The sequence below is a fragment of the Trichoderma harzianum genome (assembly GCF_003025095.1).
Source record: "Trichoderma harzianum CBS 226.95 unplaced genomic scaffold M431scaffold_23, whole genome shotgun sequence".
Taxonomy (NCBI): domain Eukaryota; kingdom Fungi; phylum Ascomycota; class Sordariomycetes; order Hypocreales; family Hypocreaceae; genus Trichoderma; species Trichoderma harzianum.
The window spans coordinates 305,004-329,627 of NW_020209271.1; the positions used below are offsets into that span (position 1 = coordinate 305,004).

At 50.1% G+C, this 24,624-nt stretch overlaps 8 protein-coding genes across 8 annotated transcripts; 3 read left to right on the forward strand and 5 right to left on the reverse strand.

The window, feature by feature from the left end:
* Positions 1–16: 16 nt before the first annotated feature.
* On the reverse strand, positions 17–1,753 carry M431DRAFT_127788 (hypothetical protein). Its single transcript, XM_024912346.1, has 3 exons — positions 1,576–1,753; positions 1,098–1,511; positions 17–974 (listed from the first exon to the last, which is right to left on the reverse strand). Exons 1-3 carry the CDS (start codon positions 1,663–1,665, stop codon positions 60–62), a joined length of 1,419 nt encoding a protein of 472 aa, XP_024768426.1. The 5' UTR covers positions 1,666–1,753; the 3' UTR covers positions 17–59.
* Positions 1,754–2,458: 705 nt separating this feature from the next.
* M431DRAFT_99243 (hypothetical protein) lies at positions 2,459–4,585 on the forward strand (the record flags this gene model as incomplete). Its single annotated transcript, XM_024925126.1, has 1 exon — positions 2,459–4,585. One exon carries the CDS (start codon positions 2,459–2,461, stop codon positions 4,583–4,585), a length of 2,127 nt encoding a protein of 708 aa, XP_024768427.1.
* A 118-nt stretch (positions 4,586–4,703) lies between these two features.
* M431DRAFT_10698 (hypothetical protein) lies at positions 4,704–7,208 on the reverse strand (the record flags this gene model as incomplete). Its single annotated transcript, XM_024911628.1, has 2 exons — positions 4,704–6,554; positions 6,627–7,208. 2 exons carry the CDS (start codon positions 7,206–7,208, stop codon positions 4,704–4,706), a joined length of 2,433 nt encoding a protein of 810 aa, XP_024768428.1.
* Positions 7,209–8,187: 979 nt separating this feature from the next.
* On the reverse strand, positions 8,188–13,678 carry M431DRAFT_500948 (hypothetical protein; the record flags this gene model as incomplete). The annotated part of the gene is made up of 4 exons (XM_024917969.1): positions 8,188–9,735; positions 9,793–10,163; positions 10,193–11,557; positions 11,614–13,678. The coding sequence occupies 4 exons, from the start codon at positions 13,676–13,678 to the stop codon at positions 8,188–8,190; spliced, it is 5,349 nt and encodes a 1,782-aa protein (XP_024768429.1).
* An 803-nt stretch (positions 13,679–14,481) lies between these two features.
* On the forward strand, positions 14,482–15,582 carry M431DRAFT_99466 (hypothetical protein; the record flags this gene model as incomplete). The annotated part of the gene is made up of 1 exon (XM_024925155.1): positions 14,482–15,582. One exon carries the CDS (start codon positions 14,482–14,484, stop codon positions 15,580–15,582), a length of 1,101 nt encoding a protein of 366 aa, XP_024768430.1.
* A 707-nt stretch (positions 15,583–16,289) lies between these two features.
* On the reverse strand, positions 16,290–17,269 carry M431DRAFT_487477 (hypothetical protein; the record flags this gene model as incomplete). Its single annotated transcript, XM_024916482.1, has 2 exons — positions 16,290–16,752; positions 16,836–17,269. The coding sequence occupies 2 exons, from the start codon at positions 17,267–17,269 to the stop codon at positions 16,290–16,292; spliced, it is 897 nt and encodes a 298-aa protein (XP_024768431.1).
* Positions 17,270–18,299: 1,030 nt separating this feature from the next.
* On the forward strand, positions 18,300–21,057 carry M431DRAFT_99322 (glycoside hydrolase family 18 protein; the record flags this gene model as incomplete). The annotated part of the gene is made up of 6 exons (XM_024925138.1): positions 18,300–19,443; positions 19,510–19,631; positions 19,685–20,194; positions 20,269–20,401; positions 20,452–20,605; positions 20,661–21,057. Coding segments are annotated over 6 exons (2,460 nt in total), but the record flags the coding sequence as incomplete, so codon positions are not given.
* Positions 21,058–22,696: 1,639 nt separating this feature from the next.
* M431DRAFT_546505 (hypothetical protein) lies at positions 22,697–24,396 on the reverse strand (the record flags this gene model as incomplete). The annotated part of the gene is made up of 3 exons (XM_024921216.1): positions 24,260–24,396; positions 23,351–24,196; positions 22,697–23,323 (listed from the first exon to the last, which is right to left on the reverse strand). The coding sequence occupies exons 1-3, from the start codon at positions 24,314–24,316 to the stop codon at positions 22,697–22,699; spliced, it is 1,530 nt and encodes a 509-aa protein (XP_024768433.1). The 5' UTR covers positions 24,317–24,396.
* Positions 24,397–24,624: the final 228 nt, after the last annotated feature.

Sequence of the window (24,624 nt, forward strand, 5' to 3'; positions counted from 1 at the left end):
TTTTGCAACTAGTTTTTACAAACATTGATAGGCTGTAGGTTAGGCTAATACGGGGCTCCTCAACACTCTTTGTGCTGTATGTCTACCTTGGTTTCTGCATGGACTTGCACAGCGACCACCTCACGCTTCTCCTTGTCGAACAGCTCGTCGACCTCTTCAAGGCTGAGACCACGAGTTTCCACCCACACAAAAATAACAAAGACAAGCATCAAGACATCGAAACATCCATTCACCATGTAAAATTTCCATCCAATAGCCTGCAGGCCGAAAGGTACAGCCATGGTCACCAGAAGACCGCAGCACTTTGTGGCAAAGGTATAAATGCCCATGCCGACTCCTCTGATCTCAAAAGACAAGATTTCGGGAGGATAGAGGACTGTGAGCGGCGTGATGCCCCAGTTGTATGCGCCATTGTACAAGAATATGATGGCAATCGTTGCATATATACCAGAAGTATTGGTTGAGTCTCCATAGAGTTTCGTGAAGGCGCCAAATATGAAGATGAAGGCAGTCTGCAGAGCCAAACTAGCAGAGCAGAGTTGCCTCCGGCCCAGCAAATCCGTATACCAGGCTGAGACGACGGCAATGACCAAGCTCCACGATGTGAGAATGACGTTGATTTGGAGTTGTGTATTTGGGCTCTGAATACCGGCGTTCTGTAGCATTTCGCCAAAGTAAAAGGTGATGATGTTAGTTCCCGGGAGCATGACAATGGCCGAGAACGTTGTTGTAATCAACAAGCGCTTGCGGCTGGACTTTTTGCAGATCGCTTGCACCAGGCCCAGGCTGTGTTCCTTTTCAAAGTTGATTGTGTCCGCAATCTCGCGATACTGGACCTGTACATCGTCGGCGTCGCCACCGTTGACGATGCTGAGAACCTCCAACGCTTCTTCGTGTCGGTCATGGCTAATGAGCCAACGAGGTGACTCAGGAACGAATAACAAAATAAGAAAGCAGACGAAGCTTGGAGCCGCCTGCAAAAGACTCGGAATGCGCCAGGCGTACGTTGAATCGAGTTTCTGCGTCTGTAGCGCATATAAGTCAGCTCATCAGCTCTCCTTGGGTTTAGTTGAGCTCAGTCAACACATTTGACATACCCCAAAGCAGACGCCGGCCGCGATAAGTGTACCTATGCCCCAGCAAGCGTAGTACATGCCGAGAGCGAAGCCTCGATATTTGACGGGAGTGGTTTCAGCAACCAGCGTCGGCGCTGTCGTCTGGGCCAGACCCATACCCGCGCCGACGATGCACCGCCCGGCGATGAACATTCCGATGTTCTGAGCAGTGCCCTGGATGACACCGCCGATGAGAGTCACCAGCGCGGACCAAAATACGCACTCGCGGCGACCTCGCCAGTCGGCCAGAAACCCTGCCAGAGGTGAGATGGCGGCACCGCCAACATAGGAGATGGCTGTATTGAGCGACTTTGTCGTGGTGGTAAGAGTAAAGTAGCTGCTGTAGGAGGGCATCACATTGAGGCTACCCATGAGCGAGCTGTCGTAGCCGACAAGCTGCGTTTTGCTGGTGGTTAGTCGCGCCTGGTAACTACCGCGTGTGACAAGGTGAAGGGCATACCACAGAGTCCACCGATGACACTGCGATGAGACATGCTATGAGCCACTTTTGGTCTCGTGGAATGAAGCGCGAAATCTTTCGATGAGCCATGGTCGGTTCTTCAACGTATTGGAACCTTTGGTAGATCTGGAGATGAATGACAGTCGAGACCAAGCGAGGGATCAGACCGAGATGCCTCCTATATTTAGTTCTTCTGCCTCGCTTGGCTCCAGCGTATCGGGAGAAGTGTTACCACAACCCATTCGCTGATCATGCTGTGTCATGCAAACTCCAAGTTGAAGCCAAATCCCGAGAAGATGGCGGGTGCGTGTGGGTCTCTCCTCTCCCCACGGGGTAAATAGAATCTTTTCCACGTGCATCTTGACTCCCAGATCGCCGTGTAAGGAAAAGCTTAACCTGGCGCCCCCGCATTGAGGCGTTGCTTGTTGAGGCGCGAGCCCTGTATTGTCTTAGACGGCGCGGTGGTGCGTCTTGGCTTCGGAGAGAATGCTGAACCCCGAGTTTCCCGAGCCATCTGGGCCCGTGATTGGACGGCGTGACGAAAACTGACTGCGGATTCGAATTCGAGAAAACGGTGCCCCGAAGTCAGGGTGGGGGAGGGAGGCTCGGGCTCGGGATGGGAGACTTGTGTTCCGAATTGTGGTCTCACATCGGGGAGTATGGTGGGAAGGACAAGATTAAGACGAGGTTTTTGATATACGTGGACGCATGCGCAAATATTCTTTGCATTTTTCAGTATAATTACTGCTTGAAGCTACTGCAGAGCCGCAACCGGCGCTTCCTCATTGAAGCTCTTACGATAGTTGAGCGCCCCTGTACTATAGCCGCACCTTACCACTCTCTCATTTTTCTTTGTCAAATCATTACACGCTCAGGAAAAGCCATGTCGCCTATACCTGATGACTATCTGCATCGAGTCTACGCTGGCGTTCTTGGAAAGCTGGTGGGCGTCTACCTTGGACGGCCGTTCGAAAACTGGACGTATCAAGAAATACAGGATAAGCTCGGAGATATTCGCTACTATGTACACGACAAGCTAGGTCTACCACTTGTTGTAATTGACGATGACGTCTCAGGTACTTTTACCTTTGTTCGCGCGCTAGAAGAGCACGCTGCCTCTGCAGACCTCTCGTCTGAGGATGTCGGCAAGACTTGGTTGAACAACGTCGTGGAGGGTCGCTCTATCTTCTGGTGGGGAGGCAATGGCATCTCGACCGAGCACACAGCATTCCTCAATCTCAAGAATGGCATCACTGCCCCTGCAAGTGGTGCGTTTAAGACGAATGGTCGCACTTTGGCAGAGCAGATTGGCGCTCAAATCTTCATCGATGGCTGGGCTATGGTCGCTCCAGGAAATCAGGCTCTGGCGGCGCAGCTTGCCGAGACAGCTGCACGGGTGAGCCACGATGGCGAGGCCGTATATGCGGCCAAGTTATGGGCGGTCATGGAGGCAGAAGCGTTCCTGTCCAGCGACGTCAACCATCTCCTTGATGCCGGTCTGGCGTTTGTTCCAACTGACTCCATTATCGCGCGGATGATTGCCGACGTCAGGCGCTGGGTGCAAGAGGACGGCGACTGGAGGCAAACGCGTCAGCGAATCGAAGACAATTATGGCTATGATAAGTATCCGGGCATCTGTCACGTTGTCCCCAACCATGCCATTATGATCATGGCTGTACTATACGCAGGCCATGACTTCCATGAGGCCATGCATGTCATCAACACCTGTGGTTGGGATACCGATTGCAATGCCGGAAACGTTGCGTGCTTGGTTGCTCTGATGCACGGCCTGGCCGCATTTCAAGATGGTCCTGACTGGCTAGGCCCTTTGGCCGATCGAGCCATCATCTCCAGTGCTGACGGTGGCTACTCGATCAACAACGCAGCGCGTATAGCATACGACATAGCCAATCTCGGCCACCGCTTATCCGGCAACCCAGCCTTCCAGCCGCCAAAGGATGGCGCTCAGTTTCATTTCTCCCTTCCTGGTAGTGTTCAGGGCTTCCAGTCGCCTTCAGATCTGGCTCGTATCAGCCAAAGCCAAGACAGCGGAGTCGATAGCCTTTGTATTCACATCAACAACCTGACAGACACGAGCGACGCTGTCGAAGTAATGACACCAACCTTTACCCCGCTAGATATCCTCCAAGTCGATCGAAACTACGAAATCATGGCCTCACCTCTGGTGTACCCAGGCCAAAGGGTCAAAGCAGAACTGCACGCAGCCGACAGCAACACTGCAGTCTCGACTGTGTGTCTGAGAATCAAGGCATACGACGAAAACGACATCTTGAGAACCGTGGATAGTCAGCCTATAAGTATGAAGTCCGGGCAGCAGGATAGCCTGGAATGGATCATCCCCGAAAGCCTTCAGAACTGGCCCATCTATAAGATTGGCATCGCCATCAGAACTTCCACAGGCTCTCCGAACCTTAATGGTGCCATATTCCTTCACAGCTTGCGATGGGATGGCGCGCCTCGAATGACACTGAAACGACCCGCGAATAAGAGTAGATACCAGAGTTTCTGGAACCGTGCCTGGGTCAGTTCCATAGACAAGGTGCACACTGACATGGGGCCGTCATTCTTCATCGCTCAAGACCGAGGCGAGGGCCTCCTAAGCCAGGGTGCCAGGGACTGGATCGACTATGATGTGACGGTGTCGAATTTCGTAGTCAATTTCGGTGGACCGATGGGGGTTGCCGCTCGGGTCCAGGGACTGAACCGCTATTACGGGCTCATGTTTACCAAAGACAAGCGCGTGGCGTTGGTTAAGGCCGCTGACGATAAGAGGATAGAGCTGATGAGCATGCCTTTTGCATGGGAAGATAATCACAAGTACCAAGTGCACCTACGCGTGCGGGGCAGCAAGATCGAAGGTAAAGTCGGTCAGGTGGAATTGACGGTGACAGACGAGGACTATGTAGGAGGCGCAGTGGGTTTGGTGGTGACGGATGGTTCACTATCAGCCGATAGCATCTCTATTTCTCCAATAGACAGCGGAAAATGAAAACCGCAATAAATAAATTTGATAGGTTTTATTGATCCGTACCTAGCTGTCGACAATGATTTGCCTTCACTGTAACACCTCATGATGTTATATGTGATTGACCCATGCGAGTCTGCATCTAGAGCATGCCCCAGAGGTTGTTGCCGTACTCATTTATTGCCTCTGTTGGATCTGTCATGTCGGCGTATGGGTCCTCCTGAAACCCATGCTGCAGTTCATGTAGGATGTTGGCCCAGTCTGACTGGTGGTCCTGGAGATCCTGGAGGCCATCGATGCCGGGAGCCTGCACGGAAACCCCAAAGTTGGGTGTAGAGCTGCTGTCTGCTAGGCCGATACTTGTAGTGAGGTGATGCTCAGCTTCATCGGTGCCTTGACATGTCGGAGGGATTGAAGGGGCAGCGTTCTCTCTGGCAAGGTCTGTAGATTGAGTCATCGGTTCGAATATTGTGAGCGGGGTCGCCAAGACTCGAGTTTGCGAAGGGGCACCTGGTGGAGGATTATGGTAAAACTGGTGATGGCTCTCTTCGAAGACACAGGGCTCTTTTGGAGGATTTCCTCCTTGGCCGCCCCGAATTTGTTGCGCGCGGTCCATGAGTCGGTGAATAGGCTTCCAGAGCATCCCTTTCTTAGAGCGACTATCGTGAGGCCACCGCTCACAGACTCTGTCCATCACCAGCCATGCACGATGGGACAGCTCATCGGTGGGATGGACGCAGAGATAGGCCAGCACAAAGACAACAGCGTGCCACTGGACGTGTGTCATGAACAGCCACCGCCATCGTGCAGCTCTATGCCCTGTTTCTAAAGAGTCTGCTAGCTCCAGCATTTCGACGGACCTTTCAAAGGCTACGCGTCGGAGACTGAGAGAAGCAGCACCGTCGGCAGTGTCTTGGAGATGTAGCGGATTGCTCACAGCAAGCCACATTTTGGACAGCATCAGCCGTGCCCATGCAGCTGAGACCCAGTCAAAGGGTTTGGTGATGTCGCAGCAGTTAATGTAGCGTTCATAAAAGCGTTTCTCTATTCTCTCCACAAAGTCACGTTTCTCAACCGTGGACAGTGCTGGCTCCTGATTCCCAACAGGCCCATGGTAGTTGAGCTTGCGGATGGCGACCGCAACCTCGAAGCGTAGGAGACAAAAGGTCATATCGGTGACTCCCTGTCGTTCTGGCGGCGCAACAGTGGCTTCGGGAGAAAGGTCGTCATCGTTGATATTCAGCGGGAATCTGGTGTCGTAATTTTGGTCGTAAATTGACGGGTCGCACCCGTGATCTTCGGCGGCGCGAATGTCGAGCACGCAAATGTGCCACCACAGACGACGCCTCCACTCCGTCTCGTACGGCGAGAGGTTGAACTTTGTGCCGTCGCGATGCAATCCCACGGCTTGCGCATTGCGAATCACCACACCGAGCAGGCTGGACACAAGGCGGGAGTCATCGTGTCGACGAAGGCAGAGCAGGAACAATATCAAGGCTGCGAGGATGCCTAGGTTTTGCGACTCCAGGAAGCGAGCTCTGGAGAGTGACTGCTCAGTCGCATACCGATACCGGGAGAGCAACACGCGCCGTTCTTCTCCCAACAGCTTCTGGCAGTCCGCATCGTTCAGACTAGTCAATGCGGCATAGCAGATGGAAAACACAACCACTTCCGTCATGCGGTCCATCGACGATCTGTCTAGGACCGGCAGTACCTCAGTGATGGTTTTCCGCATCGTAGGGCGGTGGAAGATGTGAACAACGGGGTCGACGTTTTCTTGGAACACGTCAAAAATGGTCAAAAGATCCGAAGAGCTCGGGTAGAGAGACTGCAGTGACTGAGAAGTGGCAGACGGGCTGAAGATGGGAAAGTCGCGGCTGTTGTGTGATAGACGAGAGCTTGGTGTTGCCTCGCTGCCTTGGTCTTGGTGGTCTTGATCGTCATTTTCCTGCTCCGAGGAGGAGCCGTCCAAGATGTCGCGCATTTCATCAATCTAAAGCCGCCGGTCAGCGAGTCCGTAGTTTGGCAAGGGACGGGACGTCGAAGCTACATGTATTGAACATACCTCTCTGGACATACTTGCCCAGAAATGATTGCTGATGTACCGGCTACGGTCATGATCAAGCATTAGCCGAGCAGACTCCTCTGTATTGCCTGGCACATCGTCTACATGAGTTGTCGGTGGAGAAGGACCGAAAGGACTGATTTGATGGCTTCCCGCCTCTTCATCTTGACGAATTCTTTCCTCGGAGCAGTTGCCCTCATCGCCATTGTCATCAGCTTCGCCCTGAGCAACCAGCTGTGCAATCTCGGTGGATTGCAGTCGGCGCTGGAGTCTCCGCAGCGATTTTAAAAGCTCTTCGTCTCTTCTTCTAGAGGCTTTTTCACGCCTCACCGGGGTGCGCCTGGACGTGGGAAAGATGCATTCGCTCCCAGCCTTGACGCAGTTGGAGCACGGCTGGTGATGGTTGCATCGCACCTTGCGGCGGCTGCACTCGGTACAGCTACGATGATGAATCCGAGGCGGATGCCGAGAAGATGAAACGCCTGAAGAGCCATGGGTTTCTGCATCCTCTGTAGGTCGCGGTAAGATGGGCGGTCCCTGGTAGAATTGCTGGGATGCACGGTCGCTGACGCTTCGGTCCATGCTAGCTAGCTCCCTTGCTAGCTGGTTACAGAGAGGCTGGAGTTTGTGTACCCTCTTCACCCCTTATGCAGCCGTGAGCCGCAACCCGGTTGATTGATGTTTGCTGCCTTGTCCGTGTAGCTCCCAGTTATATATAGATGAGAACCTGGAGCTTGAGGTGAAGTGAGGTGCTGGGGAGTGACCTATGTTCAGCTTAGCAGTAGCTTACGGCCTCTGTATTAATCCGCGGTCCGCTGGTCTGGCTAAGATCACACCAAGTTGCTAGATTAGAACTACAATCACAAGCCGTGTAGCTATCGTATGCATCAAGCCCAGCTTACCATTAGAACTGATAGGTGGTAAAATAGTATACAAATTTTTAGAGGAACTCTTTTAGGACTTTATAAAGAAAAAAGAAAAATAAAAAATAATTAGAAACATGAGAAGAGAGCGGGGGAAGTGCTTAGGTACTCAAGCGTTCGCGTAGGAACTTACCCTGTACTTAGACCAGTTTTCCCATCGGTTTGATCGCTCTGTTATCTCTTCTTAACAAGTATCTTTTTTTACGACAAGCTGAATGACCATAAGCAGCGTCAAACACTGGACACTGGATTTGAACGAGCTTTTGTGTCAAGAGCATTTCACAGAGAAGCTGCAAACAAAGCCAATAGGCTATAAAGTACTCTATAGTTGAATTCAGATTGGTGTCAATTATATGGCACGTGGTACATCGTGAAAAAGAATATTAATTCAAACCTGAAAAACACCATAGATAGTTACAAGACTGTTATGTTAAGGGCTATAGAGGAGTCGGTGCAAATCATGGCGAATAGGGTACAAAGATCTAATCGGTTCCGCAGGATATTCAGTTTGCGCAGCTGGACTGTCTCGTGGCAAAGACGCCGCGGCCCATGAAAAGATACCAAGGAGTTGTACCAATTGGCACGTTGACGTGTAGTCAGGTGTGCAAATAAGCTGTCATCGCTTAAATTCAGGTAGTTTAATCTATAACCACTAATACATCTCCAGCGTCGACATTATCTCCGGCTTCAACCAGCACAGCACTGCACGCTCCATCAAGGGGGCTCCTGACGACAACCTCCATCTTGCACGACTCAATGCTTACCAGTGGGTGACCCTTGGTAATCTTCTGTCCAGGCTGCACATGCACTTCAAAGCAGCGTCCCGGTATCGCTGATGGTACCTGTGTGCCATAGGCACTCCCGTCTTCCCCCCTGGAAGATCCTTTCACTGTGCGGGATTTGGGAATGTACGGCTTTGACAAATCTTCGAGGAAGGGCACATTGAGCATCGATGCTCTTTGCTGTGCTCGGTGTTGCGCAATGAGCTCCTTATTGCCAGCTAATAGAGATTCGTACCATGCAAGTTCCAGTTCGCCCTCGACAATTTGGATCAACTTATCCGCTGGTTGGCTGTCCAGCTCATCTTCTGTCACCGGGTAGAAGGTTATGCGATCGAATTGGCGGAATAGCCAGGGTGGCTGATTAACAGTTGATGGTAGAGTCTCCGGTGATGCCCATATATCCTTTGTCCTTCCAACGAGCTGGTATCCGCCTGGCGAGTCAGTCGCATAAATACAGAGGTATTGCCCACCGATGCCTACCGCTCCACGCGGCGTGAAAGAGCGTGAGGGATTATACTTGGTTCCAAACAATCTGTGACGGGGATCGAGTGGCACTGCGCAAGGAGAGCCAAGGAAGACATCACCGAGGCCCACCACGAGGAAAGTTGCGCTGTGCAAGAGCACCGATATATCCTCAATGCCATTCAGCTCCTGCAAAAACTCAATGTTGCTTGGGAGCCAAGGAGCTTCGCCACGGATTGTAGAAGCATAGCGCTCTACAGCAGCCCGGCAGACAGTATCATCAAAGGCGAGAGGTAGTCGGACTGTTCTTGAGGGGATGCTGCGTCTTAATTGACATGTCGCTAGGTGAGCAAAGAGCCGGTCGATCAACGTAGCAGCCGGTAGCCCATGATCATAAATGACGTGAATAGTACCCACGCCCGGAGTGAGTTCTTGGACGCCAGGAACAGGCTGTTCACGGTGCCGCTCGCAGAATGCAAAGATCTCAAAACTTCTCGCAAGATCAAAGTCAGAGGCGCCATCGATCTCTATGAGCAGTGCATTATCTCCAGCCTGGCGGCAAACATAGTCGTGGCCATTGTGCGTAGTCTTTCCGAGAACGACTTCCAGGCCGTCGAGATTGGGGGTGCCAACTGTTTCTTCAATCCCGAGATCGTATGGCAGCCTGATCTGCGATATTGCACGCTGAAATTCGCTGTCCAGCTTTAGTGCTGCTTGAGAAGAGATGGGCTCAAACGATACGGAATCTCCTGGCCGCAGCTGCCCCATCTTCCACTGATCCGCCGAGATGATAACGCTAAAAACGACAAAGCCTCCAAGGCTCGGCCCATCACATCCGAGAATCACAGCTTCGTCACCCGTGAAGCTCACACTTCCAATAGAATAGGGGCTGTCGTGGATATTGGACGGATGAAGCCCTGCCTCGCCTCCCGAATCGCGCGCCTATTCCGGCTTGGGCCCCGAAAGCCGGATGCCAAGACGGTTGCTGTTGTGGTGTACCTTCCATATACTGGAGAATAGACTTACGAGGCCATTATGGGTGAAGTAGTCGGGCGCTCCGTGTGGTCCAGGGAGCACACGAATCCTCCAGCTCTTACCGCCAACCTGCTTTGGCATTGATATTACAGGACAGGACAGTAATCTGATTGTCTTGGTTTGGGAAGTACCTATGGGCACAATGTCTCGTGGACGAAGCGAACGACCCTTATAGCCTCCCATTTTGGCCAGTTCAAAGGTTGATCTGCTACCCATAACGGACGGAACTTGGATACCACCACCAATGGCAATGTAGACATGGTAGCCGGCTGTGATAGCACCCACGTGCACTGTTTGTCCGGCTTGAATGCGCAAAGTCGTGCTAGAGGGGCGGGCTTTTCATCGATGAGCAAGAGTGTTTCACCGCCGGTGACGGCGATCACTGCATCACGATGGAATCTCAGACGAGGTCCGTGTAGCGTACACTCAAGCCCTGCAGCATCGTCGTCGTTGCCCACAAGTCGGTTGGCGAGGCGAAAAGAAAGACTATCAGCTGGGCCGCTGGGTGGGATTCCAACGCTCCAGTAACCAGATCTGCCAGGATAGTCTTGTACGGACACACTTCCATCGCACTCAATCACCTCAAAAGTGGAAGAGATGAACTGAAATGAGTCCACCGACTTGGTATGAAAGTTTCCCGAAGAGAATAATTCCGATGCCACAATTTGCCGCAGATAGTCGAGATTTGTCTGGACGCCCTCAACAACCGTGTTATTCAAGCCATCTGCAAGTCGCTCTAGAGCCTCGCGACGGTCCGATCCCACGGCAATGAGCTTGGCAATCATACTATCGTAGAGCGTCGTGATGTGAGTGCCCTCATCAATCCAGGTATCCACGCGTAGGGATTCGGGCCAATTCAGTTTGCTCACCGTCCCAGCACATGGACGGAACTGCTCTAGAGGGCTCTCAGCGTACAATCGCACTTCAATGGACGCCCCTGTTGTTGGGAGGTGGTTGACTGGACTGCTGAAGAGTTCAACTTCTTGACCGGCAGCAACTTGCAGCATGCATTCCACGAGATCTAAGCCCGTCACCAGCTCGGTTACTGGATGCTCAACCTGCAAGCGAGCGTTGACTTCGAGAAAGTAGAACTCGTCTTTGTTCACGTCGTAGATGAACTCAATCGTGCCAACATTGCGGTACCTCACGTGGGCAGCCAGCCGCACAGCGGCAGCCCTCATGGCCGCACGCTGTCCTTCCGGCACCATGTTCGCGGGGCTTTCCTCGAAAATTTTCTGGTGTCGTCGTTGAGGGGTGCAGTCTCTTTCACCAGCTGTGACGACAGCTCCTCTGCCGTCTCCGATGATTTGGATCTCAATATGACGCGCCAGTTCAACGAAGCGCTCTATGAAGACGGCCCCATCGCCGAAATTAGCCACTGCCTGGCGCTGGACTCCTTCAAAGGCGTCCCTCAACTCAGCTTCGTTTGCGCAGCGCCTCAAACCAATACCACCGCCACCAGCCGTGCTTTTGAGCATCAGCGGGTAGCCCACGTTTTGCGCCTCGGCCAGTGCATCGTCCAGTGATGTTAACGTGCCCTCGGAACCAGGAACCACAGGAACACCGGATTCGATGGCAAGGGCGCGTGCGCGATGCTTTAGGCCAAGGTCGACCATCTGCGCTGGAGTAGGGCCAACCCAGGTGATACTGGCTTCCTCAACGGCCGTGGCGAAATCAGCATTCTCAGCCAGAAACCCATAGCCTGGGATGATCGCGTCTACTCTGCAGACTTTGCAATGGTAAGAATCTGGCTGCTTGAGAGGTAGGTCTCGGCCACGGATTGACCCTTGAGCTCGTAGGATAGATCCGCAAGGTGAACGTGAGGGGAGTTGGCGTCGACGCTCGAGTAAATGGCCACTGCCTTGAGGCCCAGCCGATGCAGCGTCTTTATGATCCGTACGGCAATTTCTCCGCGATTGGCTATCAAGACCGTGGACACTGAGCCAAGTGAGGCTGGCTCTGGCTGATTCAGGTGACTGATGTAGGACCGCCAACCCGAAAAATGCGTGATGTCGACCGCTCCATCAAGGCCGTACGGCTCACAAACAAAGCCAGAGACACAAGAGTGACCTCTAAGCTCTATTTTCCCTATGGAAAGTGGTGAAGGAATGGTGTTGGCAAAGCTGGCGTAAGCTGTCTCGGGTAATTCCCATACCTCGACAACAAACTCTGCCCCGACTTGTGCATCCTGCAGGCGCTGTAGACCTGGCCGAGACGGGTCGCTTTCACTCTGAAGCGCGAATAAACGATAACGATTCGACGTCCTCGTCTTACGACTGAGAACAGCACCACGCGAGACAAGATCTTTGTTCAGAGGCATACCCGAGAGATGAGCACCAACTACGGCGACGCTGATGCTGTTCTCGGACATCTTCTCCGAAGCGTGTGCTTCTTGAGGTTTTGAAAGTGCCGGCTCGAGACAGCGCGCAGACACAGCTCCAAGTGTCCTTGTCTGGCCAGCTAACCATGCCCGGGCCCATCTCAACAGGTGCGGCTCCTGCCAGTTGTTTGCGATTAATGTGATCCCAAACGGCAGCCCATCGTGTCGAAATCCCGCAGGTACCGACAAGGCGGACCAATCTAGAAAGTTGACAAAGTTTGTATAAGTGCCCAGTCGCGAATTCTCCTCTACAGGGCTGAGCGCGACCTGTTCGAGGGTTGGGAATGTGGGTGATGTGGGCACAAGGAGGCCATCGTATGCGGCAAATGCCAGCTCGATCTGGCGCGTCAAGTCTTGCCTCTTGTATTCGCCCTCGAAAGCGTCCGTGGCAGAAAAGCTCTCCGCTTGCTTGATGATCTTGTGCACCACGGGATCCATCTGATCTGGTTCTATGTTTTGGATAAAGGTTCGAATGGCTTGGTAACGCTCCGCGACCCATGGGCCGAAGTAAAGCAGTGACGCGAGCTCGAAAAGCAATGTGAAGTCGACAGGTTGTAGTACCCATCCAAGTGATCTAGCCCTGTCGAGGGTAGCTTCATACGAAGGAGAATGGTCATCGTGGTCGAACCAAGGTGGATTAGCACAAATAGCCAGAACGGGCTGCAGCCTTTCATTCGCCTTGTGTCCGAATCCAGAGTCTGAAGTATGCGTGGTGTGCAACGGCCGGATCCTCGAGTAAGAGTCCTGCGCATCGTAACCCTCTGCGACAGACAACACCGTCTCGGCGTCATCTGCAGTGAGCGCGAAGATGGACACGCAGTCTAGTGTCCGACAAGCCGGCACCACTCCTCTTGCGCTCAGAACACCGCGTGTAGGTTTCAAGCCGATGATGTTATTCAAGCCGGCGGGAACACGACCGGATCCCGCCGTGTCGGTTCCAAGAGAGAATGGGACAGCTCCCCGAGCGACCACAACGGCACTGCCCGAACTGGATCCGCCGCTTACCCTCGTAGGGTCGAAACTGTTGGGAACCGCTCCGAACGGTGACCGAGTTCCGACGAGACCTGTAGCGAACTGATCGAGGTTGGTCTTGCCAATGAGGATGGCACCAGCTGCCTTCAGCCTGGCAACGACAGAAGCGTCTTCAGTGGCAGGGGTGGTGCCAAATGCTGGGCAAGCCGCCGTGGTTGCGAAGCCTGCCGCATCTATGTTGTCTTTTGCGGCAAAGGGGACGCCGTATAAGGGGAGGGAAGTTGGCTGTTTGTCTGAGGCATGTAAGCGGTCCCATTGCTCTTTGAGTTGTTCGTCTGTACAGATACTGATCCAGGCACGCGTTGCTGCATTAGAGCTGCGCTCCCTCTGAACTAGTGAGTAGAGTCTCTGCAAACCGCCACCCAATGCCTGGACTGCCCTCCATTCGTGAATGAGAAGAGGGGATTGACCCTCGCGCGATTGAGTGATTCGGGTCATTTTTTCAGGCCAATTATACCAGAATTGCGCTCTGTATTAAGGATGTGTCGATGCAAGGAAATGTCTTCATGAGATCCGGATTGAGGAAGAAAAGATATTGGAAGATACACCCTGTTCTAAGGTTGGACAAGGAAGAATGAAGACTGGTGGCAGCGAGGTCGCTTGGATGGAAAGGCCCTGCTTATAATAATAGATAAACCACCACTGGGTGCAAATTGTCTCAAGAATTCGAGCAGCCGAGCGCCCCATCAAGGAATGCCATTGCAGCTCCCTCATGATGGGCCGGGTAAGTGTGCGATAATGACCGCGCCGGCCAGGCGATATCAAAGTTGAACAGAGTGAGTGGTAGGGAGAAGGAGACGTGTGAGTACATCCAAGTGCATACATGGAACACAGACTTTGGATGTAAGTGCCTCCCGCCGCCGGCGCAACTCGGCCGCCGGCCACCGCGGTCTTAAGTAGGTGGACTTTCGGATCATATCAACAACACACCCACAGCAATTTAGTACGCAGATAGCCTCCAAGGCGTGTTAGTCCGTAATAGCCACAGCCCTCTTACATAACTCATCTACTAATCTAAGCTACCTATCTTATCTCTCTGGCAGCTGATCGGTTCAGGCGGGGGCGCCGCCGATGATTGTCTCCAAGATCTTGGTTGAACCTTTCTTTGAACACGACTCAACTCGCACGGCCGCCGAGCCGGCAACACTCAATCACTCACTATCTTCCGAGTGTCAACGATTGCTCCACATTGCAGTTCATGGCGCGACCCATCTTTGCACTCCAAGTGCATCTCGATATCGATGTTGTCGCCCAATGCGCAAAATCCTGCTCATCAACCGTCCAAGGCCGCACAACAACGGAGGCGGGGATCCAATCGCTCAAGACCTTGTGATACCTGTCGCATTCGAAAGACGCGCTGCGTGCGACAAGACGGCCAGCCGCGATGTGTGCTGTGTACCTTTCACGATCAGTCGTGTACGTTTGTGCACGCGCCGCCGTCACGTACTCGCAATGCGTCTATGACAACGCAGCATGAACAGCAGGAGGAGCAGCAGGAGCAGGAGCAGGAACTCGATCTTGTTCAGCCTGTTTACTTGACCGCATCGCCACCTAGCTCAGCCAGCTCACCAGCGCATTCCCGGAAGGGAGCCGCTCAGACTACAGATGATGTGGCATTGTCGGCTTCGGACCCCTATGCAAAAACGATTGCTCAGCCGGACCCGGCGGTGTTGAGCAACACTCTGGGATTGGATCTCACGACCCATGCAGAGTACATCGGCTTGACGGACCTCCGACTCCCAGCTGCTGGTACAGCTCCATCTAAATCGTCCAAGAAACGCCGTCTGGACGACAGAACTGTGTTCCTTGTCCACGCAGATGAGGTATCCGCCTCAGAAGCACAGCGCATCGCAGATGTTGACGCCATCGAGGCCATTGCTCGGCCATGGGGATCAACATTCGTCGATTTGTACTTTCGAATCGTCCACCCTAGTTTTCCCATCTTGCATAAAGATGTATTCATCACAAAATACCGCGCTTCGCATCATCACTTTGCCCCTTCTCTATTGGCAGCCGTCTATCTGATCGCACTGGATTGGCAACTGTACGATTCTTGCCTTGCTAGCGAGGAAAGTTCACTGCCAGATGCCAAAGCACTCGAGGAACTGGCGATGAGGACCATTGCACACGACATGCGTAGACCCAAGCTGAGCACTCTCGAGGCCGGGCTTCTGCTCCTGCATCGCAGTCGCCGTGCTGCACAGAGTGGCCTCGCGCATACCTTTGCAACCAATCGTATGCTGACTGCCCAATTGGTCGCCGTAGCGCAAGACCTTGGCATCCATCTAGACTGCAGCTCTTGGTCGAAATTGCCCTTTACCGCGCGCTGGTCCGCTCTATGACGCCCGATATGCCGCAATCACTACGCAATGTGCTTGTTCAAACTGGCAAAGCCAAAGTGCAAGCGGGCATCGACTTCCTGTGCGCCTTACGACCAGAGCACACGGCTTCTTTCTGGGGAAGCGCAGCCGCATACCAGGTGGCAGAAATTGGGGCGCTTATTAATCTTCTTGGCTCAAGGCCCGGTGTGGATGAAGAAGACAAGACGTGGTGTACTGCAAGAATAGAGGAGCTGCAGTGGGAGCTACGGGTGAGAGGCAGTGCAGCTTCGTTTGCAAGGGATGGGCTGCGACTGCTGGGACGCGATGTATTGGGTTTACTGAGGCCGTGAGATTGGATCTGAGAGGATTATATTGCCTCTAACCAGACGTCCTTCAGTGATTGATTCCAAACTATAGTAACCTTGGTCTCCCAATTCTGTCATTTGTCCTCGGCTCGGATCTTGAGCTTTGTATCTTGCGGCCAAACTCAATGATAAAATAAGTCAGGCCAATTAATCTCAAAAAAAAAAAATTTGATATAATAAATCTCATAGAAAATATATTTACTTTATAACTTTCATAATAGTTGCAAGCCTAATGGTTAAATTATAAGTTTTCCACTTATTCAATAACCTTAGTAAACTTATATTAATCCCGCCTAAAGCATTTGCAAAAAAAACACAATATAAAATTAGGCTACTGGCTAAGTTTCTATATTATTTCATAAACTAACAACTCAAGTATCCAATTTTATGTGTGTTCGGTGCAGTACCAGGCACTCCAATAGTTGTACCTAGCTCATAAAATTGAGGTCTATATGACCCAGAAATCATAGCATCAACTTCTACCTGATCCAACGTAATCTTTGCATAAGTCTGGCCTACAACTGGAAGGGCATTGAAAAGGCTTGAAGGTGTAAAATTAGCAGGAAGAGCACCATCAGCAGGAGCCAAAGTATTTATAACCGCCTTGGTAAATGCCAACTGATTTGCGCCAGCAGTGCTACTAGCACTTGCAGATGCTATAACACTGAAACCTGCGCGACCCTTAAACGAAGCGGGGTCTATGTCATTTGATGCAGCGACAAACGAGCCAGCAAAACATGTGTCTATAATTTGGAAAGTATCGACACCTGTTGGAGTAATGATATTGGCGTCAATGCTGCCCCAGTCAACTTGAATAATTATAGGACTAAGAGTATATCAGTATATATCTTCCGACAACCAAGCTTACGGGGCTGAAAATTATTGGGGTTCCCCAGATCAATGACTTACTTTGTGAATGTGCCTGTGTTTATTGACCAAAGCCCACCTGGGCTACCATGGCCCCCATATATAAGGATCACAAGTGACCCAGAGTCGCTTAGCCCATCATACAGTGACGCAATTTCTGTTTCCAAAAAAGCCTGGGCATCTGAACTTGAAGATAGGGGGATCGCTAGGTCTGTGACGCTAAAACCATATTGCTGGAAAATGAACTGCATTGCCGACAGCTCGGCCTGTACTTGCGGCACTTCAGCTGAGGATCCGGTGTATTCATAATGGATAGTAGCAACTCTAACAGGATCGTAGGAGGGGAGTGCTTCGATAGCAGCGTTTGTCAATGGCTGCTGTTCTACCGGCGGATCTGTTGCGGTTCTGCGTATAAATACGGCGCCCAATGCATAATTGAATGAGAGAAATAAAGGAATATATTTGATGCTACGCATAGTGAAAGTGCAACCAAGTATATGTGAATCGGGGGAAGGCAAAGATATTGATCAGAATTTTCATAAATACATGATTCGGCTACCCGTTATATAGGTAGTCCAAGCCGTTATTTACAGTACCTTTGTTTCGAGACCTCTTAGCCTTGAATTCATACCAGGCCATGTAGGGCAAACTGAGACAAACTGAGACTGGGATGTTAATCATTGCTGAGGAATCAAAAGTAGCGGTAGAAAAAGCCCATAGTATTATTAAGCAGAATCTGATGATAAATAACACCCTGGTACGGAAGATTGAGAATATTAACCACGAATGAAATACTCGGATTTTAGTCCTGAGGCAAAGATCAGGAGACTTTCGTTATGGGTATAATATAAAGAGAGATAAGCAATGTTAGTGACCTATGGTATTTGTTTGAAGGTCCAAAGGTATAATTTTTGTATTTTCTAATGGTTGACCAATTAAAGAGTGAGAAAATTCAGGATATATTGCTTTTACGTTAAATTACCCATAAGAGCAAGTCTCCCTAACCCTTGCCAGTACTTGCAGGCACTTCAGTCCTAGCAATGTACTAGCAGAGTTTTGCACTAAATATATTATGGATTAAGTTGAGAGAAGTACTATAATGATAACAAAGAAAGTACAAGAATTGTACCTTCGGACCTTCAAAGAGATATGTTCAGTATAGTATTTAACAAGAGCCATTTTAAAAAACACTGGGTTATTTTTACGCTGACGTGAGAGACACTAGAGGTAGAGCTAATTATGTACCTCTGGTATAATTCCTCATCCCCCCCCGCTATTTGTTACTATAATAGGTAGGTATAGGTTACAATTCTTTCAATACCTTAGTCAGGAATATGTCATGTTAACCTACGCCAAGGGGTGAAATATTTTTGAAGATAGTTGGATATAAGTTAATCAAGCTATAAAATATAAAGGTCACTGCGAAGAAGGCTCAGGGAGAGATTAATATGTTAAATCTATCTAGTTAAGCTCTAGTGGCCGCTCTGAATTCGCGACTTCTGAGCAATGACTAAATTAACTTGGGCAGTGGTTGTCCTCAACTTGTTACATTGTACTTTTGGTTCTGAGTTCATTTCCCAACTTCAACAATGTCCAAACGATTGTACCAACTTAGGACCTAACCCGAGCAATTGGACTTTTATCCATTATCTTGAGAAACTAAACAGTTGCAACCATACTGTGTTATTTGATTTATCACTTCATAATGATGTTGCTGACCACAGCACTCATACAACCATTCGGGCATGCACTGTGGCCGTCGGTGATGACCCAAAAACCAATACGATTCCTGTTGCCAAACAGGCAAATTCTACTTCATTTAGCGCCTCCATACTTGGAGCACAGTCCGGAAAGAATGTGCAATTTAACCAGGATGAATTTGAGGGATTATCAGGAGCTATACAACAACATGTGATAGCTCTTGATGAAAATGCACCTACTATCATTTTGGGCAAGATAGAGAATCTTGTGATGGGCTTCTTTGCAGGGGGGAGTATTGATAGTAGCCGAAGCATTGCTGCAATCATACACGAGCTCACCTCACAGGTAAAGGCAGTCGGCCTTAGTGAGACAACGCTAGTTCAAAGATGTGGTCAAGATTTAAACGGCAATCATACAGTCGGTTTAGTCGTCAACACAGATGGAAATGTAGCCTCTGTGCAGAATACCCTCCTGACTTGGAGCAATGCGACATGTGTGCAGGATCTGGAGGTTATAAGACATAGCAACATTACTATGTTTTCAAAACCAACCATCAAATCCCAATTTTCAAGACGAGGCATCAATTCCAGAGACGGGACCTGCTCAACAGTTCAAGTTGTATCCGGAGACAGTTGTGGTTCCTTGGCTACAGAGTGTGGCATTTCAGCGCAAGATTTGGCAACTTTCAACCCTGCTTCAGACTTATGTTCAACTCTAGCAGTGGGCCAATACATCTGCTGCACTTCGGGCTCCTTACCCGACCTCAGTCCAAAACCGAATCCTGATGGCTCCTGTGCTCAATACGCTGTGCAGCCCAACGACTATTGCGCCTTGATTGCGTCCGAAAACAGCATCACCATTACCGACATTGAGAATTGGAACCAGGACACATGGGGTTGGCAAGGGTGCGATAATGTACAATTGGGCCAGGTTATTTGCTTAAGTACAGGTATGTATTTTGTGTCCCAAGACTCAAAACTACTAGGTAGAATTCTAACTGGCCTTTCCGTTAAAGGAACACCTCCATTTCCTGCATCAGTCTCCAATGCAATCTGTGGGCCTCAGGTACCCGGGACTCAACCTCCCGCGGACTTCTCTACGTTGACAGATCTAAATCCTTGTCCATTGAACTCATGTGTAAGTTCACTCAAATTCTTCGGTCTCAAAAGCTATTAACACTATTCAACCAGTGTGATATTTATGGGCAGTGTGGTATCACGCCGGACTTTTGTACCATCTCTAAGTCAACAACTGGTGCCCCAGGAACCTCAGCCCCTGGAACAGCTGGATGCATTTCCAATTGTGGAACCGAAATTACAAATAACAGTGAAGGTCCATCAGAATTCATTAAGGTTGGGTACTGGGAATCGTTTAACCTCGACCGGCCTTGTCTCCAGATGCCCGTTTCCGCAATCCCAAGTGGATACACTCATATTCACTATGCTTTTGCTACTCTAACTGAGGACTTTCTTGTTGACGTGTCAGCAGACCAAGATGCCTTCAATGACTTTGCTGCCGCTACTGGCTTCAAACGTATCTTATCTTTCGGTGGCTGGTCATTCTCTACGGATGTTGATTCATTCCCCATTTTCCGTGATAGTGTCACTTCTGCAAATCGCTTGACATTTGCTCAGAGTGTTGTGGATATAGTTAATCAGCATAACCTTGATGGTGTGGATTTCGATTGGGAATACCCTGGAGTAAGTTGATCATCTGTGCATTGGTTATTCGATACGTTTGAATGTATAACATGCCGTCTGATACTGAAGCATAGGCCCCGGATATTCCCGGAATCCCACCCGGAAGCCCTAACGACGGGGCAAATTATCTCGCATTCTTGCAAACACTTCGAAATATTTTACCGGAAGGCAAAACGCTTTCTCTGGCAGCTCCAGCATCTTACTGGTGTGTACTCTAGAGGAATGTTCTTAGAAATCACTCCACATTAACCAAAGAGCACGGATTAGGTACCTAAGAGGCTTCCCAATCGCAGATATGGCTCAAGTGCTCGATTATATTGTTTATGAAACGTATGATCTTCACGGACAATGGGACTATGCCAATGCTTTTAGCAATCCTGGCTGCCCTACCGGAAACTGCCTCCGTTCTCAGTAAGTTATTCAACTGGCAGTATCTTGAAGAGTATGTAACTTATAATGTCTGCAGCGTTAATTTAACGGAGACCGATTTTGCTTTAGCTATGATAACAAAAGCTGGTGTTCCCACCAATAAGATCACAGTTGGCGTTACAAGTTATGGGCGGTCATTCGGAATGGTGGACCCTTCGTGTACAAGTGTCGACTGTCTGTTTAGCGGACCCGATTCCAGTGCCATCCCTGGCGCTTGTACCCAGACGGCTGGGTATCTAGCAGATGCCGAGATCTACCAACTGATTGGTCAAGGTGCCATACAGTCGAGAGATGATGCCAGTGACTCTGACATTGTCACCTACCAGGATACCTGGGTTGCATATATGACGCCTGCTACGAAAGCTAGCCGCATATCTAGCTATCAAGCTGCAAATTTCGCTGGATCCGTGGATTGGGCCATTGACCTTGAAGCAGGAAATATCGGTAACGGTAATGGCACTGGTGGTGTTGGCAACAACGCAACCCCGAATAACGTGCCTGTGGTCTCACTCACCTGCACTACTTTGGCGCCATCTGCAACGTTCACTCTAACACCTGCGTGTGCAAGTGAAATAGCTGGACTGCCACCTCGAACCAATAATAACTCGCCATCAGGTCCTGCCACTTGTGACGAAACATGCGACTTATTGCGAGAGATCACAGGCACTTGTTGTGGGTCTGGCGGCACAATTTCAAATCCAGTAGCCATTATCCCTAACGTTCCGATGCCTCTCCCGGTTCCTTTGTCTGGGATTACCCCTCAGGTTAATCCTATAATTGTCCCTGGCGTTACTCTAAAACCATTCCAGCCGGCTCCGATTCCAATCCCTCTTCCTCAAGATTATTCACCGTCATCTTCTATCACCTTTCCTCAGGCATATTACCCACCTGGAATTCCTTTGCCTTACCCTGTCATTCTACCAAGCAGTTACAGTCCACCGGCTACTATCACTATTGGTTCAACAACATACCCAGCGAATGCACCCCTCTCATCAATGGTTGTGGTTCCTGCAGGTTTTGTTCCTGCAGGTCCTCTCCCCTTTGTGGCTCCAGCTTTTACATTAAACCCAGGGGACAACTTGCCAACCAGTGCAGTGATACCACCTGGCTTTACTCCGGTTGACCCTTTTAGTGCACCTCAGATTGCATACCTCCCAGGGACTATAATTCCCCCGGGTGTTTTCATCCCGCCAGGAACGGAGGTCCCTGACCCAATAGGTATCCCAGCCGGCGCACCGTTAGCCCCTGACTTCATACCACCAACATCAGGAATAACTGGAGGCGATGACTCCGGAGATGATGACCCCGATAAGAGGTGTACTGCAAGAACTGTGGTTTCTATTTCAGCAGTATCTATACCCCCCTCCACTCCTTCTCCATCTCCATCTCCGTCCCCTTCCCCGTCTCCTTCTCCGTCTCCGTCCCCTTCTCCTTCATCACCGCCAGACTGGAGTAAAATATGCGGTTTCACACCAAGCTGCACTAGGAATTGTGGTCAAACTATTGAACTATGCCCTGTGTTCTGCTGTGCTTCATGCAGTGCATCTCAAAGAACAGGCATTGCATGTTAGGTATAACTTGAATCACTAATACTTATACTAATATATTAGTATAGTAATATTATTAGATTTGACCAAAAATACTATGAATTTTATCAATTTCCTGTACTTTTGGTTTGTGGTGGGTTACCCTCAGGCTTAATGAAAATATAGCCCGTGAATTAAGTTGCAGGGGGTATAGTGGAAAAGTACCTAGCTTTTGCATGTCTTGCTCTGCTAGACAGTTATGTGATTTTACTGAATAATATTGTCCTGCTGACGTAATGCATATTAAAATGTAAGGTCGCTAATAATACCGCTTCGCCTGTTGTTCTCTTACATATTCTCTCGATCTCTTGCCATCCATCAATGACGTAGATTTATGGTCCAATTCCTCGCTACGTATCGCTTACGGCAGTTCGAGGCTAAACTAAAAAGAGCTTCCGCGAATTCATCTCGAAGGCTGTTGACCATGGCTCCCACTGCAAATAGAACCCTCGATGGCTACAAGCTACTGGTGCTTCTCGGATGAATATTAAATCTCGAAGCAAATCTTACTTACAGTTCGATTTTTGGTCTCAAGAATGAAGAAAAAGATAGTGGCCGCTTGCACCATGTTCCAGACCGCAAAAATGATGTACGTCTTCCAGGTAATGTTGCGTATTGCAACGGGCCAAGCAAACTGGTTGAGAAGCATCGCGGCGCTGATAACTAGAGTGGAGAGTGCTGACCCCTTTGCTCGCATTTCATAAGAGAGCGCCTCCATGGGATAAAGGCTCTGGAGAGGCGTGATCCCGATGGAGAAAATCGAGCCAAAAATAAAGATCAGACCGAGCGATGCCTTGGATGCAGCAACGCTAGTACCAACTGAAGGAGAACCATCTGGATTGAGTCCACTGCCAGATTTGGCAAACTCAGAAGAAGCAATCGCCATGCCTGCCCAAGTTATACTACAGCCACCAAAGGAAAACATAAGTAGAGGCCGACGACCAACTCGCTCGACATAGCATGCTCCGAGAATTGCGAAAGCCCACTGTTGGCAGTTGTTAATCAGGGTAATGTTTGCTTGTTGAATTGGATCGCTGTAACCGGCCGTCTCCAGGACAGCGCCCAGAAAGTAAGAAAGAACGGAATTACCAGCCCATTGAGCAGCGACTGAAACCTAGAGGTTGCAACACAGCCGATATACAGAGGCACGAGTATGAAACAAGGCGCGGTAGTCCCACCATCTCTTGTCACTGCCATCCAAGTTAAGAAATTCTTCGTACTCTTGAAGCTGGAGCTTGACCCAAGGTGACTCAGGGTTTCCCCTTCCGTGATACTTGGCAAGAACGGCGAGTGCTTTTTCTCTCTTGTTATGAACGTAGGGCCATCGAGGAGATTCGGGAATCCAAGGAGACGAAACAATAATAATTCCAGCAAAGAGACATTGAAGCCAGGTAATAATACGCCACGAAGCATTTCCACCGATGTCAAGACCACCACGCGCGGCACCAGCAGCGATAATGGCCCCAGAGAAGTACAGAGTGTTGTATAACGCGCCCATTACTGAGCGATAAGCTGGGTGATTGATCTCGAGTACGTATATTGGCCCACTGGCACCATTCATGATGACTCCAAACCCAATGAAGAAGCGGCCACCCATGAACTGACCAGCAGTCGTAGAAGTACCTTGGATGATTGTGCCTATGATGATGGAGAGTGCTCCAAGAAAGAGACCACTTCGACGTCCAAAGTAGTCCATTGTAGGGCCGATAAATGGCATGGCAGCAACGCCACCCACTTGCATCATAGAAGCCACAATACCAGCCCAGATACCCGAGCTCTCAACATTGTAGGTCTCTCTGAACCACGGGTTTTGAAAGAGATTGTTGATCAAGGAGGCGTCGTAGCCGGCGGCTGTGGAGCAGCAGAAGCCGACAAGTGAGACTACAATGGTCATTATCTGGCCCCTTTCAAAGATATGGGGCGGTTCTTGTGTCATGGCCTGGTCGAATGCATTGGCTATCCCTATGACTTGAGTCGGAGCCTCGTTCTAATTCTGTTAGCGATAGAAAAGGTTTGGGTATGAAGTATTACAGAAATGATAGCGTCTTACTTCATCGGTTTTCTCATGGTGAATAGCATTGATGGGCTCATTAATTTTTTTTGCCATGGTGAAGAATGTTTTATAGATAGCCAAATGTGATGTCTCAACGTTAAACACAACGTAGTAGTATATATATTAAGACCAGCTTTTCACATACAATACGCTCCAACCTTGAGAAAGCAAGATAAACGGTTCTATGGTGTGGAGGTCTTCCATACTAAGTGGCTTGGAATAGTTTTCCAACAGACGGTCGGGGTGGCCCCGGACAACCTCATGGGGTATCCACGCCTCACCAAGCCCATTCCCATTTCCCATGAAACATATAGTCTACAACATGCAGATTAACGTTCCTTGGTGCATACAGTACTTGTATC

Bases quoted from the DNA above. Each gene is read 5' to 3' on its own strand.
- M431DRAFT_127788 (XM_024912346.1), bottom strand. From the start codon at position 1,665: ATGGCTCATCGAAAGATTTCGCGCTTCATTCCACGAGACCAAAAGTGG. The intron at 1,512-1,575 runs GTATGCCCTTCA...AGCAAAACGCAG, and splicing joins TGTCATCGGTGGACTCTGTG to CTTGTCGGCTACGACAGCTC. The intron at 975-1,097 runs GTATGTCAAATG...AGTCTTTTGCAG, and splicing joins CGGCCGGCGTCTGCTTTGGG to GCGGCTCCAAGCTTCGTCTG.